A 16089-nucleotide genomic window follows, 5' to 3' on the forward strand; every position below is an offset into this window, starting at 1 on the left:
ATTTTGCTATTTTTTAGAAATAAATATTTTTTACATGAAAAATAAAAAATCTTACAAACTTGTACATTGTATATAGTTAGATTTTTGTTTTGTATCACTGGGCTCTAAGATTAGTGACACTAAATTTTTATGATTCTTTACTCTCCTTGCATTAAGTATACAAAGGCTATTATGGCATTGCATAACAAATCTACATAAGTACTTTGGAGTTATTTAAATTTGCTCCTTCATTTTCCATTAATGATGAGAAAAATGGGCAAAAGACCACCATAATTCTTGTTGGGACAACCAAATTTGTGCCTATCCAATTGAATAGCAAGAAAAGCACAATGGTGGCCAAAAAGCACACAACTACCATGGATCTTATAACAAGTCCCTTTGCAATGTTATCGTGTTGTGTGCAAATTTGTAGTTCTCTTGTTTGCTCCTTGTGTGAGAGGTACGTAGTAAGAAACACTTCATTTTGTTTGTGTTTCTAGTGTGAACTAAATAAGGTTTGTTTACTCATAAAAGTGGGTGTACAATATGGGTTTTTTGGGAGCTTGCCTTAACTAGGTTTTTAACATGTGAAAACCTATCTACAAATAAGGAATATAAATGTACTTTGAGGTAAAGACACTCCAAAACTACAGAGTGTATCCAATGGAAAATTGAAAAGGCCCTCCTCCTATTAAAAAACATTTCATTGGTTGGGGGCAAGCAGGGGCCATGCCTTAGAAAAATATCATTTAGCACCCAAGGGCGCTTCACAATTGAGTTTGGGGGTTGTTCATATGCGTTCATATGCTCCTTTGTTGCCACTTATGGTAAAAATAACCACTTTGGTTGTTGGCTCAACCAAAGTTTTGCATATCCAAAAAAATCACTACGGCCTTGGCCAAAAAACATGTAACTATTGTCGATTTCATAATAATGTCTTTTTTTTCTATAAATTTGCCATGCTAAGTGCAAATTTTTTTTTAAAAAAAATAAACCGTATTAACAGAACAAGATAAGAAAAAAAACAATATCAGACATCCATGCTTTTGGAAGAAGCTTAATTCTAACTTAAGTTGGAAGAAGCTTAATTCTAACTTAAGCGAGCACAATTTTGAAATGCTCCTTGCGTGAAAGGTCTGTAGTAGGAAATACTTCATATTTTCTTCATGTTTGTAGCGCGAGCCCATCGTAGGACGGGGAGAGAGGGGGGTTTTTGTAACTGCATGTCTTTCAACAATATATCCATGGAGTTAATCTTGTTTACAGTCACTCTATTTTAAAACCTAGATGAAAGCCAAATTAGCTTTGATTGGTTTCCATTGCCGGAGTGAGTGCTCCTTGTAGCCTTACACACATGCATTTCCATTGCAGCGTTGGGTGCCGGCTGGCGCAAGTTGCATGCTAAGGCGGGATGCCATTTCTTGCCCAAGCATGGAGCGGTTCTTCTTTCTCTGCGACGTTGAGAACTGCAAACGATGAGACGTAGGATTGTGTGAAGCAGCTTGCGTTTTTTGCATGCTAGAAGAGAATCAGTGGTACTCCGATGGCTGGTGTGAGGCGTGCTAGAGAATCACAGGTAGACCGATGACGCGAAGCAAGACGACACGTCAAGCGAGCTGCTTCATAGGTTGTCGATTGCTCATTGGCGATCACTAGCGCACGCATGGGCGCTCTCGTGGGCTTACAAGCTAAGGTTACCCCTTCACACAAGGGTGGCCTCTTCACACCATAGGCGGCTTGGTTGGGCCTAATAGGCAATTCACATGCGGGCAAGATGACAGGGGCCGGCACTTACCTTGAACTTTCTATCTTACATGCAATCCCACAACAAGTTGTTTTTTGTGCTTCTCAAGAAGTATTCATGAGGTGGGGGAGTGTGTTATTGTGGCAATGGTGTGTAGATAGGTGTCACATTGATTGGAGCTTTTGGGGTTACAAAAATAGGCAATCATGACTGTTGACAAGTATGGGTCTTGCCGGCAATGAGATAGAGTACGGTGCTAACTTTGAGGGGTTGAAGTTTGCATAATTTGCACATATTGGTGGAATGGCTTTATGTACAAGGACTTGTATTGCTCGTTATTTGCTCAGACAAAGAGGGAAGAGTCTCCCAAGGTTCTGCCATGCCAAAGCATGGTGGTCCAAATCAATTGGACATTATCATTGAGATACTCAAATCGATAATATAACTAAGAATCCTTGGTATAGATCTAAACAATTAGGTCCTGTTTTATGATTTTTTCATTGGCAAGATAGGATTGTAACCTACAGCTCCAAGAAGATTACAAGTGGAAATATCTTAGGAAATGTTTTATTACTTGGAGCCCTTTGAAGAGGAGGTTTGTTCATGGATGTGGTTTCACAAGGATTGGTCATAGGGTAGCTCCCCAAATTTATCACTAGAGATTTGTCCTCCGTGGAAGTCTATGTGGTATTGGTATTCAAAGGATGAGAGTTATTCAATATTAACTAGGTAGTTGCGGATAGCTCAAAATTTTAACATTGATGATGTGTGACTCTTGGAGCATGTTATTGTTGACATGGTTTTGTCCCTTCTTGTAGAAGTTCCATGGTACATTGGATCGAAAACTCCAATAAACTACATTGTCAAGTAGGTGTTGATTGAGGTAATGGAAGATCGAGCTTGAGGAGGACATGGAGCTGGTTTCGTCCGAAGGTTTGGTAGTTCATGGACTTGGATGCCTGCATGTAGATATTCTCTAGATTTGCTAGAGAGATTGTAAGGAGCATCAACATCGATGCACATTGGTGAAGATCTCATCCACCAACTGAAGTGACTTAACCAATGCAGGTGGAGTGAGAGAGAGAAGTGCTTGTAATATAGCTTATAATTGTATGATGTCTTTCAACAATAAATCCTAGTGTTAATCTTGTTTCCAATCAGTCCAATATTTTAGACACAAGAAGATAAAGACAAGTGTTAATCTTGCTTCCAATCAGTCCAATATTTTAGACATAAGAAGATAAAGACAAGTGTCCACGATTCTTATGTATACATAAATTCTTTTCAACATGGCATGCACACATATGATGTTTCGTAAACATAGTAAATGTGGATTTAAAAAGGCCCTCTTGCTATAAAAAACATATACCACTCCAAGTTGGGAAGCCTTTTGGAGGCAGGAAGCCTTTTGGAGGCAAAAGCCCACAATTGGAAAGAGCTTAGAGTGAAATAATGCTTGCAAACCGCCCCAGAAAGGTTTTTTACATCAAAATACGAGCCCCAAATAGCACTCGAAGTAGAAATTCCATCCCATAGTTATGTTTATCTCCTTTTTAGAAGGATTGGATATTTAGAGAGAGTCCGTAGTTTGGAGAAAGTAGTCTAGATATCTTGAGGTTGAAAGCATAGTGTTTGTACTTTTTTTTGTTAGCAATTGTGTATGCGACTAGGCATTAACAAGGACCCTCATTGGATACCAATTTATGAATGATCCCCATTTGCTACCTTAGCAAGGGGTGGTGTCCCCCAAAAAAAAGTCTTTGCCAAACTCGTAAAAAAACGTTATCTTTGATATGGGCAGATATTATACACACATATGTCTACTTGAGGAGGGAATCATGATATTTTTTTTCCCATACTACATTAGGTCCTGACTACTTGCATGTGTCTTGCGTTTTGAAATGAGTTTCGCCGTCTTACTTGTGATTTTTATTGCTATAAAAAGTGTAAACTGTGCAAGTATTTCTCAAATGTCGCAATTGTCTCTTTCTCTTTGGCTATGTCAAGTGGGGAACTGAGTTGGCAAGGGACACCGCTGGGCAATGGGGGTACCATGTGCGCGCGCCATGTGGGTCCGGGATGAGAGGACTGGAAGAGGCGGGGGTCCGGTGGGGGGTTGTCACATCGGGGGAGGGGGGTCTGTGGCCGGCGGCCAGGAGGCGCAGGCGGCAGCGGGCTTGTGCGAGGAGGCCAGACGGTGGGAGCCTGGAGGGGGCTGGACTGCTTTATGCATTTCACCGGGCGGGTCAGGCTGGCGGCGGGCCGTGGCGGACGGAAAACTCAAAGAGGCCAGAGAGCTCTGACCAGCTGGGACCACATACACTGTACTGGCCAAAAACGGGACCACAGAGACAGTCCGGGCGAGTAGGGCGAGTTAAACGGGCGTGCCGGGAGGCGGCCCTTTCGGGTGTAGGTGGGAAAAGGCAATGTGCTAGTTTGCGTGTCGGCCGGCAGGGAGCCCGGTAACCGGTTCTTTGACCGTCCGCCCGGGATAATATATTATGTCAAAAGGATATAGTGCTAAATTGCTAATACCTACGCACGTACGCGGTACAAACATACGGTCCAGCAGTATGCGCACTTTAGACTAGCTAGTGTGTGTGTGGGGAGGGGGGGGGGTGTAGACTGTGTGTGCACTGTGTACTCGTGGCGGGGCTTTTTTTAATTAAAATCTGGCCGCGAGCCTTCCCGAGGTATATAACCTTGATTAGGTCTCGTACGGAACGCCTTAACTACTTCTTAATCCCGCTAGTTTCTTTTTAATTGCTACGTTGGCCGCTAGATTTTGCTGGTTGTCGCTGTCGCACGGATTATGAATTTTGCCAGGATTGTAAGTAGGGTTGTGTATTTCTACAAGCAAGCAAGTTGCAAATGCGCATCAGTGCATGCATGCCCTTTTTTCACAAACGGCGGAAAAGATGAACCCACTTTATTTTTTTTCTCCCAAAGCTTTTAATTTCTTATTTTGCCCTTACATTTTTTCTTTATTTCCTCCCCCTCTCTCTCTCTGCTTTTCTCAATCAATCTTTCCTTTATATTCTCATTATTGTCATGACCACTCTATTTTTTTCTCCCAAAGTTGTAAATTTCCTATTTTGTAAACCCTTACATTTTTTCACTTTATTTTTTTCTCCCAAAGTTGTAAATTTCCTATTTTGTAAACCCTTACATTTTTTCTTTATTTCCCCCCTCTGCTTTTTTCTTTTTATTATATTGTACCGACGTTAATACCCCTCTCTCTCTCTCTCTCTTCTCTCTTTGCTTTTTTCTTTTCCTTATTATATTCTCATTATTTGGCCATTTTCCTCATTGTGTTACTTAAATATAGAATAAAATACTTACTAATAATTGTCTAGCCATAGAGTACAAACGCTAGGCTTAGCATGAGAAAATTTTAAGAAATAAAAAAAACATTTATTATGATATACTTCCACAAACATTTCAACCCGAATTTTAAATTCATAATAAAAATAATTTCTAAAATCAATCGAACCCCCACCAAATGTCATACGGATTGACATTTTTGAGAAATTGTTTTTTTTGGGGGCTTATTTTAAAGTCTACCCTTATTTAAAACAGAACAAGCTTAACTATATACTACATTATTATTGCACTAAAACTCTACCTTATAAAGCATATTTCGGAAACTAAAAAGCTGGAATTTCAGTGCGACACAGACTCTTTTTTCGCACAATTCTTCTCTTTCACAGTCACTCTGCCTTGTTTTCAAAGCTTTCTTTTCCAAGTGTCAAAAGAGTCGATCAAAGGCCCTTTCAATACAATCAACTAGTAATCCATTTGATTCCATCATCTAGAAGGTCATCTTGTTGCTCCCCATAACATTTTAATGTGTAGATTGTGTGTGTGTGTGTGGATCCCTCTCTTTCTCATATCATCTTGCACACATAGTTGCTAGCCACCTTTAGAACACTATTAACCCTGGACTAGTGTGTGTGTGTGGGCTCTCTCTCTCTCTCTCTCTCATCTCATGTTGAACCCTTAAAATCCCTTGATTATCCGAAGATTAACCCTTTCCATTAGCGCAAATCCTAATGTGTACCTATTTGCAAATGAAGAAGACAGCAACCCATTTTACTAGTTTTTTTGCAATGAAAGCTTAGGGTTCATTCCTCTGCACCATATATATTGCCAGCATCGCCACATTGCCGGCAACCAGTAACTTTCATATCAGTTTGGGTTCCCAACTTGCAAGGCGATCAAAGACCAAGATGAGGTCCAATATGCATAGCAATTGGCTGGCTTTTTCGTTGTCTCCGCATTTGGCTTTGCAAGATGTGAGGCATGATAATCACAGTTCCACTACTAATCCTAATCATAATACTTCATTAAACCATGTTAACTATGTTCCTGATCCTCACCATAATCTACCTTCTAATCACCATCACCTCGCCTATAATCCACATCCGGATCATTGTTATGATCTCTCTGCAGAAAACACTTCGTTTACCTCACAAATGCTAGCTGATACTTCCATGTCCATGATGGATGCTCTCACTCGTTCAAACAGTGGAGGTAAGATCATAGTAAGCTTCTCTAATCATGATTAAAACTTGTTAACCTCTTTGTTTATCCAAGCAGCCTTTCCTAACCTCCTTCTGTAGCTTGTCAATCTCCTTGCTTTGCTGGTAAACATGTAGTTTAACATTTGGCTGAAAATTCAAGTACATTTTTTTCCCAAAATAATCAATTGATTGTCAAAAAACGTTTGCATAATATCACTTACTGAGATTATAAATGCTAACCATGATTAATACTTGATTGTTTCCATGTTTGTTTGACCTTGTATCACAGATTGGCACTACAAAACACTGGACTCTCTTGCAAATATCCGGGCTATGCAAGCTACTCATGAGTCCACAGTGCAGCCTCAATATCTACTAAACACAGAGCTTTGCAACTATGGAAACCCTAACGGAGCTCATGATCATAATTATGGAAACCCTAATGGAGCCCATGAGCATAATTATGGAAACCCTAATGGAGCCCATGAGCATAATTATGGGAATATACACAGGCTCAAATCAGAAGATGGACCAAAACTAGAGGATTTTCTCAGTGGTTCAACACTAGCCGGGGGACACTATCATTCAGCGGAAAACCATGAAAATAGATGCATGGACAGCGTATATAATTTTCATGGCAATATTAATGGCTTTGAGAGAGAGAGTATTAATGTTAATCTGCCATTATTATCTACAGAAAATTCTAGGGTTAGAGAGGTGCCTCCATCTTTCCATGCTTCTTACAGTAATAATGTTCCCACAACAACAGCAGAATCATCCCCGCAAATTTATCATGATCAACAGAAGGTTAATTGCAGTGATTATCAAGCTCACAACTTGATTAGCCTCCCTAACCTAGATCAAGCACCTCATAATCACCATGTGTTCTCGGATAATGGCTCATTACAATTGCCTCATGAAGGTGCAGGCTCAGCTCATGCAGCGATGGTGGTCAGTGGAGGCAGTGCTAATTTTCTGGGTGTCTCCGCACTTAAGACTTGGCTTAGGCAGAACCCGGATCAGATTCATATCGATCAAAAAGACATTATGAGCTCTAATCCCAACCTTAATATTAATCATGATAATACTAATTTGCAGTCACTCTCTTTATCTATGAACCCAGCGTTGCAGCATCCAAATATTAGCACTGCTCTTGTTGGTAATCAACAAAATGTGGATATGATTAATCCCATAATTACTGCGGCGGAGTCCAACAAAAAGAGAGGATTAAGCAAATCTGGTATCAAGGAGCATATTCCTCGGAAGTCAATAGATACCTTTGGCCAACGCACATCACAATATCGAGGTGTCACCAGGTTTGTCAAGCTACTCATGCTAATGTTTCTTGTTATTAAGCTTACCATGAGAAAAATTCATCCATTATCTTTAGTTGTTGAACTTCATTTGCGCTCATTTTTAGTGTCGATGATGTTTCAATGTTCACAATGTGCTTATTACTACCCTCAAATGTTGAAATCTAAAAATAAAGGAAACTTTAGGTTATCTTAGATACCTATTTAATGCGCAACCCTAATGGGCTCATTTTTAGTGTTTCTTAAATTTTGAAGATACATGTTAATCCTTATCACTAATGAGCTCACTTTTAAGTGCCAACTTCAACCACTGCTGATTTTTAAAGGGTATATGTTAATGCTAATCACTAATTAGTTTATTCTCGACTGTAAAATTGAAATTGGTTTACATTACGTTCACTTGGAGGTGTAACTAGTAACTACTCACATGAATGCTTAAAACAATGATAATAAACTCATTAATAATTGTACGGAGATCACCCTGATTTCGCTCACAATGTCAAAAAAAGAAAGAAAAAACTTAAAAAAATATGCCGATCATTTATGCTCATTACCGTTTAGTTTATTTAAAAATTTACGTGATTATGTGTATGAGGTTTTATAATTTAGATTTGGCTCATAGTGGTAATGAGAGATGTATCATATAATGCAGCTTTTTTTCGCCATGGTTCATTCACACTGCACAGGTGATGGCTTAATATACATATACTTATATATATTTTAATGTAACAGGCATCGGTGGACAGGCAGATACGAAGCTCATCTATGGGATAACAGCTGCAGAAAAGAGGGCCAAACTCGCAAGGGCAGACAAGGTATGAAGTAGGAACAGAAATATAATTAGCACTAATTATGATAACGAGATTAATCTCTTATTTATTTATTTTTTGTAGCCTCACAACATTTTTTAAAATCCCATGATTTTTGTTTTGCATGGATGGCGATTCGTCTTCCCCTTCAGTGTATTTGGGTATAATTTTTCTTCCATCAACTTATTTTAAAAAAATTTACAATTTGTTGTACGTCTCGGTGCACCCATTAAGCAAAGTGGTAATGTAATAGTTTCAATTTTCAATTTTTAATTTTTAATTTTTCAGGCGGTTATGATAAAGAAGAGAAAGCCGCAAGAGCTTATGATCTAGCAGCTCTCAAGTATTGGGGACCCTCCACCCACATAAATTTCCCGGTAATTTTCATTAGAAAAACGCATTAGTCAATATATATTCTTTATAACAAAGAGCTTTAAATATATTAAAATGAAAGGTAGGTTTAAAAGCTAGCATTATTCACTGGAAAAAGCCTTCTAGTGTGGAAATCTAATTCGATTTTTTTACATGAGAGATTTTCTTTTAAATTGCATAAAAGCTTTGAGACATTGGCACCTTCTAGTGAAAGGCTCCTTGGTACTGTTAAGTAGTAGGTTAGATTAAAACCTCTTGAAACTTTCAAAGTACTGTGTGGAATATATTCTCAATGAAATGTAAAATTATTCTTTTTCAAAATTTTTAAATAAAAATATTGTTGTCAGTGTATAAGCACCAAATATGTAAAAAAAAAAATCTTAGCTTTAAAAGTAGAAAGTACATCAATAAACTCATATTATAGTCATTATAAGGTTATCATATTATAGTCATTATAAGGGTATCTTATACATATTGGGTCGAGATGTGAAGATTGAATACTGTACAATCTGTTTGGTTTTGAAATCATCAGATGTATACGGTTAACTTTTGAGAGATGAAAGGATACTCATTGATATAATAGCCTTTATATAACCAAATATATACTAAAAAATAAAAGAAATACACATATTATCACCCAAATACCACGAGTGCCATCGTTGGCACAATGGAGATTGAAACCCACAACTTGGGGACTTTCGAACTCTATTTACACAATACACAACAGGATCGTGGTGCCTGGCACAGTGGAGATTCAAACCTAAACTTGGCACAGTGGAGATTCAAACCTAAACTTGGCACAGTGGAGATTCAAACCTAAACTTGGGGACTCTAGCACTCCATTCATAATACGGATGGGCAAAGCACCAAATATGTTGATTTGAAAGCTTTGCACCTAAAGCTTTAAAACCTTGAAAGTACTTTAATTAAACAATTTTCGAAAGTTTCAATGTTTTTTTTTGGTTGTATGCAGGTGAGCACGTATGAGAAAGAACTGGAAGAGATGAAGAACATGACGAGGCAAGAGTACGTAGCATCTTTAAGAAGGTATACGAGTCAAATTTTTATCGGAATTAAAATGATAAATCAATACGAGTATACAATACTTATAATATTTTTGCATGCTCTATTTATTAATAATTTTTCCTCTTGTACCTACTACGTATCGTCTTCTTCCGTCGCGCCAACCTTATTATTTTTTTAAATTAAAAAAAATGCAGAAAAAGCAGCGGTTTTTCTAGAGGAGCGTCTGTATACCGAGGGGTGACAAGGTGATATTCCAAAAGATCTCATTTAAATATTTTTAATCTCGTTTCTTTATTGCTGTTTTAATTGTACTATTTAAATAATAAGGTTCATATTTTTATGATTTTACCTTTTTTTATTAATATTATTTAACAGACACCATCAACATGGTAGATGGCAAGCTCGTATAGGAAGGGTGGCCGGAAACAAGGACTTGTATCTGGGAACGTTCAGTGAGTACTTTTTAAAAAATGTTCAGTGAGTATTATTTTGTGTTGATTAAAAAGAAAACCCTAATCTTGTTTAAGAATCGGTATCAGTACGCTAGGTACTAGTAATTATCTTACGATGATTCAATTAATCATTTAAACATCATAATTTGTGTATGCTGATAAAAACGTACTTTTTTAATAATTAAACTTTCCATGCTAATAAACACCTGCTTTTTTAATTATTAAACTATAAGGCAATTTTCTCGACAAAAACCTCTTGCAAACTATATAGAACATTGACTTTCCACATTTCTTTTTTCACCTTTCTTCAATTTTAAATAATCAGTGAGATCAATGCCAGTCATAAATCCAAAAATTAGTATGATTTTTAATCTTAAATCTATGTTAGGTTTTAGCATTGTCTTTAATTTTAAGGGTTAAAAAAAACATTTTTTAAACCACCGAGCTAGATTGAAGGCACTGGGCAAAAAATTATGCAGATTTATGAAAAAAAAACTTCAAAATTTTAAAAATTCTCAACAAAAAAAAACTTCAAAATTTTAAGGGTTGAGAAAAAAACAACATTTTTTTTCGAACACTGAGCTAGATTGAAGGCACTGGGTCAAAAATCTGCAGATTTTTCAAGAAAAAACTTCAAAATTTTAAGATTTCAAAAAAACTCCAAAATTTGAAGGTTGCAAGTTTTGCGATTTGTTGAGAAAAGCAACCAAGCAATGAGTGCTGTATCATGCTAACTTAGTATTAACTAATCGCAGGCACACAAGAGGAGGCGGCCGAGGCTTACGACATTGCAGCAATTAAATTCCGAGGTGTAAATGCAGTCACTAACTTCGACACTAGCCGTTACGACATCAAACGAATATGCTCAAGCAGCACGCTTTTGGTCGGAGAGCAAGCCAAACGCAGCATTATTATCAAAGGCGAAACAGTAAGTGGAGACGCTGACCATGATGATAATGTAATCATTAATGATGATGATGGCAGATTAAGCCCCCTTAATGCAGAGAGCAGCAACAATAACAGCAGTGCTAATGCTAATCCGGAGGCCCTTACCACTAGATTAGAGTGGTCCATTCAGCAGCAGTACAGTGGGCACCCTCGTCAAGGTGGTGATCATCACAACGAACAAGAGCATGATAATCTAGAGATTAATGAAAGTGAGAGCAAAGTTAATACACCATTACATGCTAATTATGAATACTATCAAGCAAGTGCAGCTGCATCTGTTTTGCAAGACTTGATTGGATTAGAGAGCTCCAGTAATCATAATGCAAAGGGGATAAGTAATGGGTTATTAAGGCTCACTAATGGTGATCAAGATGAAGATGGGTTTACGTATCATGCTAATCACATGGAAGCTTCTAGAAGCCCACCTTCATTAGTGAGCAATTCTGCCAACCCATCTGCATGTTGTTCTAGTGGTGCAGCAGAGAGCCCGGGCAATGTGAGTGAGATTGACAATGGCAGCCCTAAAGCTTTGGAAACTGTTTTTCCGGGAGAGTTCACAAAAGCATTAGAATTAGCTATTGATCATCAGCAGCAAAACATCAACCCGTTGAAATCAACCAGAGCCTCATCAGGCAACTTCAATGTTGCAGAAGGCGGGAGTTCTGTTGTCCCTTGGATGATGAGCGCCAGTGACCACGTTCACACTAGCGTTGTGCCTGGCCGCCCACCCAACAACATAGGTGGGCACTTGCCAGTGTTTGCAGTCTGGAATGAGACTTGAGAAGAGAAAAGGGGCTAATCATAGCCAATATACCTCCCGCAAAGCTCCAAAGACGAAGGATCATGCTTCTTTCTCCTTATATGGAGGCTTGTAAGGCCTTAATACTACTTGCAAAGGGCACAAAGGAGAAGAATTAACCTCTACACTACACTTGTTTGCAACGTGCTGTGAAGGAGAAGAGCAAACAAAAGTGAAGAAGCAAGTCACCTAAAGGACCACTAACTTTACTCACGTTGGGGCTCCCCTTTCCAAATGAATAAGAGAGAGCCCTTGAGTGCTAATGTTGCATGCATTCTTTGAACCTCATGGGTTCTCATTTAATCGCCTCCTGAATATACCTGCCTATATTGCATTGGCCCAAATCTCTACCCCTCTAGCTTGGCCATTGCATCTAAATGAATCCAAGTGTCAGACAATATGGTCATCCATACGTTTTTGCAAGCTTCTTTCATCACTCTTTTTTGCGGGCATACACCCCTTTTATGCCTACCTTTTCGTGGCTAAAATGGTATTTTGTAGGTAACTACACTTTTGTGTTCTTACCATATGACATGTTGACAATTGCCATCCATTATGTTCTCAAAGTTAACGGAACTATTGTTTCTCACTCGTGCCATTTCTTAATTAGCACATGCACCACCTGGCTTTTGAAAGATCAATGCTTTCATATGATTTATGAAGTCATGTGTGAGCAAACCTGGAGCGTTGTTAATTTGGGTAGATTAGCATATTGTTTGTAGTGATAAGGAATTCGGAAATGCTAGAGATTTGTTTAAGTCCAGTACAAGTCAAGTCAAGTATATACGAGATTTGTTTAAGTCCAGTACAAGTCAAGTCAAGTATATACGAGGATCATATATATATATATATGGAGGTGGACTATATACAAGGACCATATATATAGGGGGTGGGACTTGAACCCAGGATCGCTTGTTCGGGAGCCTGGTGCATAAGAGAGAGAGAGAGAGAGAGAGAGAGAGAGAGAGAGAGAGCGCTTAATTTTTCATGAAGTCGATTTTTAGGTCGAACCAATTTATCTTCGCCAGAATGAAATGGTCGATGTACTTGGTTGATTGCAGCTGCTAAGAAAGAGACGAGAACCACCTTACCACCTTTCTGATATTTTGTAAACAGTTTGCCATGAGCGGTGGGCACTACAGCAGACCCGCTTGCCTTCATCCGTGATGCTGCTAACATGCAGAGGACGAGAGGCGTGCTTGGGCGCTGTTGGCCGCTGATAGAGGTTGGTCACAATTGATGAGCAAAGTGCTACGTGAGCAGCAAGGATCACCTGTACTAGCCGATCCATCACGGGCCCGGAGTAGCTCCAAGCCGAGGAAAGTCTCAACGTGCGCTCACCAAGAAGCCTCAGTAGCAGTGACTCAAAAGAGCAACCCCTCCCTCCTCTTTGATCACATGAGGCGGCTTGTCTGCGTTCCGAGCATGGAGGCACGGTGAAACACCACAAACAAAGAATCGCACTTACGTGAGTGTCCCATCATTCCACACAATCATTTTCACAAAGCAATCTAAATGCATGCAACCCAGTCACTCTCATCAATACCACGAGTGGCCCAGACCCGCCTTCTCGGCCCACTCTTTTACTCGCCTCTAGCAGATCGATTGATGATCGGTGTAAAAAGGGCTCACTCTTTACGTGTTTTTGTGTCTATGACACATGCAAATAGAGCACGTGCACACACATAGGAAAAACACACATGTATATAGAGTGAGTGGACGAGTCTTCTGTGTTAGAGCTGAACTTGACAGGCTAGGAGCCTCGGAGGTTGATCCGGCTTGACATGATGTGGTGCTACAGGGTAGAATCTGGAGGGACCTCAGGAGTGATTATGCAGCACCTCGTATTGCCTCTTCTCTAGTGTGCTTTAGAAGCTCCCACGTGGTTGTTCAGGGTGAGGTGCCACATGGTTGTTGGCAGCTATTGTGGGAGAGCTGTCACCGAAGACAAGATGGTTGGAACTATCAACGACACAAGGATGGTAGCTAGATAAGCTATCAAGAAAAATATGTAGTATGTTATACTCTTTGCAAAATTATTACAAATAGGATTGGTTGGGTCCGTGGCCGTTATTTACATGGTAATTATGTTTGGCCTTGGGAGCTTTATGTGTGGTTCATCATTGATTAGAGAGATTTTGAGATTGTAAGCAATGGGGTTGGTGGTGGGGGAGTCAGGGAAGAGGACTGCATAGCCATTGGTGGACGCTTATTCTTTAGCTCACGTATAGATTTTCCATAGTAGATCCCCAATGCCAAGCCCACATGCCATGGTCAACTTGTAGACTATGGTGTAGAGGGTCAAGAAGAGGGCATCCCTATTGCCCTCCGAATAGTCGATGTTGCTCTAGAGAAGTCAAACTCTGCAAACAACACTGCTTTCTCCACCCCATACCCATCATTTATGTGTGTGTGTGTGTGTGTGTGAGAGAGAGAGAGAGAGAGAGAGAGAGAGAGAGAGAGAGAAGGTGGGTCTCCCTCAGGGGATGGAGAGAAGATTGCCCCATGGCATGATGCACTGGAAGGGACATGGTCATGTGCTTGCATAATCTCTTGCAATGTGGTAGGTCTATTGTCCCACCACATGGCATCTTAACCTTAAGATATTAAAGATAAAGACAAAGATGAAGATAAGTTCTTGATTACTTAAATTAAATTGCTAAGGGTGTGATTAATGTGGAGATGTGGAAAGAATGTAGGTAATGGTTTGCAGGCAGAGGTGGTGTGGTGGAAGTAGAGGTAGAGGGAAAAATTCTTGGGTCTTAGTGAAGCATCCAATCAATAGTTTAGTTTTAAATGATTAGGAAAAAAAAGAGGGCGCAACAACTGAGTTGATATTCGAGATGTCGGGAGGAGTGTTAGTAGAGGTGGATGTATGAGAGGATGCTACTCTTTCTATTGTAGGATCTCCACCCACACCCACTAGCAAAAGAGTGCATTTCCTCTTAAGATTGGGTGACTTGTAATGGCGTAGCCCACCCATTAAGTTTGCATGTTGCCTCTCCCTCCGCTTGGACAAAGGCACCCATGTGCTCTTTACACTCAAATAGTCAAAGCCTTGGGACTTTTAGCACGTTTGGCACCTCCTATCATACACAATCTTCTTCACTTGGTTACCACATTCTTGGCAAGTGATGGATCTTGGGGCAGATTTATGCCTCAGCAATAGCTCTTGTTGTTGTTGTTGTTGTTTATGGTGGTGGAGGTGGTGGTTCTCACACCCCATGCTCTGCAAGACCACCTCCTTGGGACATCTAACTACATGCCATGCTCCATAGGACCACCTCCTTGGGAAGCCCTTATTGTCTAGGTAGCAGGAGGCATTGTGCCTGCCTCTAGCCTATCTAAAGCTAATTGTGCAGTTGCGATGTGGCTTGTTGAGCCTTCTACATATGAGCCTTACATTGCTTCCTTCACAATCTCTTACTGTGCTTCATTGCCGCTGCCCACAGAAGGACGTGTACCATGCCATGATGCTTCAACATTTGCAACATCTTTTCCTTCTTCACCCCTCCTTTGTGGTAGCACCATTTATTGTTCCTCCTATCAATGGCAATGAGGTCCCCTTGGATAAAGCAAGCATCTTGGAAACAACAAAAGTGGTTTTTCCAAATGTAAAGCCCTCCCCATTATAGCCATTTTGATCTCCATCAGTCTTTCCATGCCCTAGCCTCCTCTCCTACGTGGAGTGCCATTAGTTGCACTGGATGATGATTGCGCTCATGATCTTCTCTGTTTTGGTGATATTCCCACTAGCTCTTTCATCACTTTGTGAAAATGCCTGATCCTTTGTGTGCTAGTAAACACCAAATCCACATCACCTACCTAGAACCTTTGTGTGCTGACATACACCAAATCCACATCACTTTGCTAGAGCTCACAAAGTGATAATGTACCTCTATGTGCTTTATCCTAACATGTTACATTGGATTATTATGTTGCTCATGTTGTCACAATAAATGACAACATCCTTATCCTCCATGGGCTCATTAGTAGCTTTTGTAAACAACCTACCTCACAAATTGCCATAACAGCACCCCTGTAGTACTGAGCCATTGTACTCAACAAAGCAACCGTGGTTGCTTCTTGAAGTTTCAAATAGTAGAGGTACTTCCAAAAGGAAA

General features: G+C 39.8%; 1 protein-coding gene across 1 annotated transcript; it reads left to right on the plus strand.

Moving 5' to 3' along the window:
* The first annotated feature begins 5434 nt into the window (after positions 1-5434).
* On the plus strand, positions 5435-12556 carry LOC147633361 (uncharacterized). The gene is made up of 8 exons (XM_086806431.1): positions 5435-6256; positions 6536-7562; positions 8292-8374; positions 8657-8745; positions 9714-9787; positions 9961-10011; positions 10142-10218; positions 10974-12556. Exons 1-8 carry the CDS (start codon positions 5953-5955, stop codon positions 11945-11947), a joined length of 2679 nt encoding a protein of 892 aa, XP_086662557.1. The 5' UTR covers positions 5435-5952; the 3' UTR covers positions 11948-12556.
* Positions 12557-16089: the final 3533 nt, after the last annotated feature.

This window comes from Cibotium barometz, chromosome 12 (assembly GCF_041138505.1).
Source record: "Cibotium barometz isolate CiBa-2024 chromosome 12, ASM4113850v1, whole genome shotgun sequence".
Lineage (NCBI taxonomy): Eukaryota > Viridiplantae > Streptophyta > Polypodiopsida > Cyatheales > Cibotiaceae > Cibotium > Cibotium barometz.

Coding starts and splice junctions, on each gene's coding strand:
- LOC147633361 (XM_086806431.1), top strand. CDS start 5,953: ATGAGGTCCAATATGCATAGCAATTGGCTGGCTTTTTCGTTGTCTCCG. Junction 8,375..8,656: donor AACTCGCAAGGGCAGACAAG/GTATGAAGTAGG, acceptor TTAATTTTTCAG/GCGGTTATGATAAAGAAGAG. Junction 9,788..9,960: donor TACGTAGCATCTTTAAGAAG/GTATACGAGTCA, acceptor AAAAAAATGCAG/AAAAAGCAGCGGTTTTTCTA.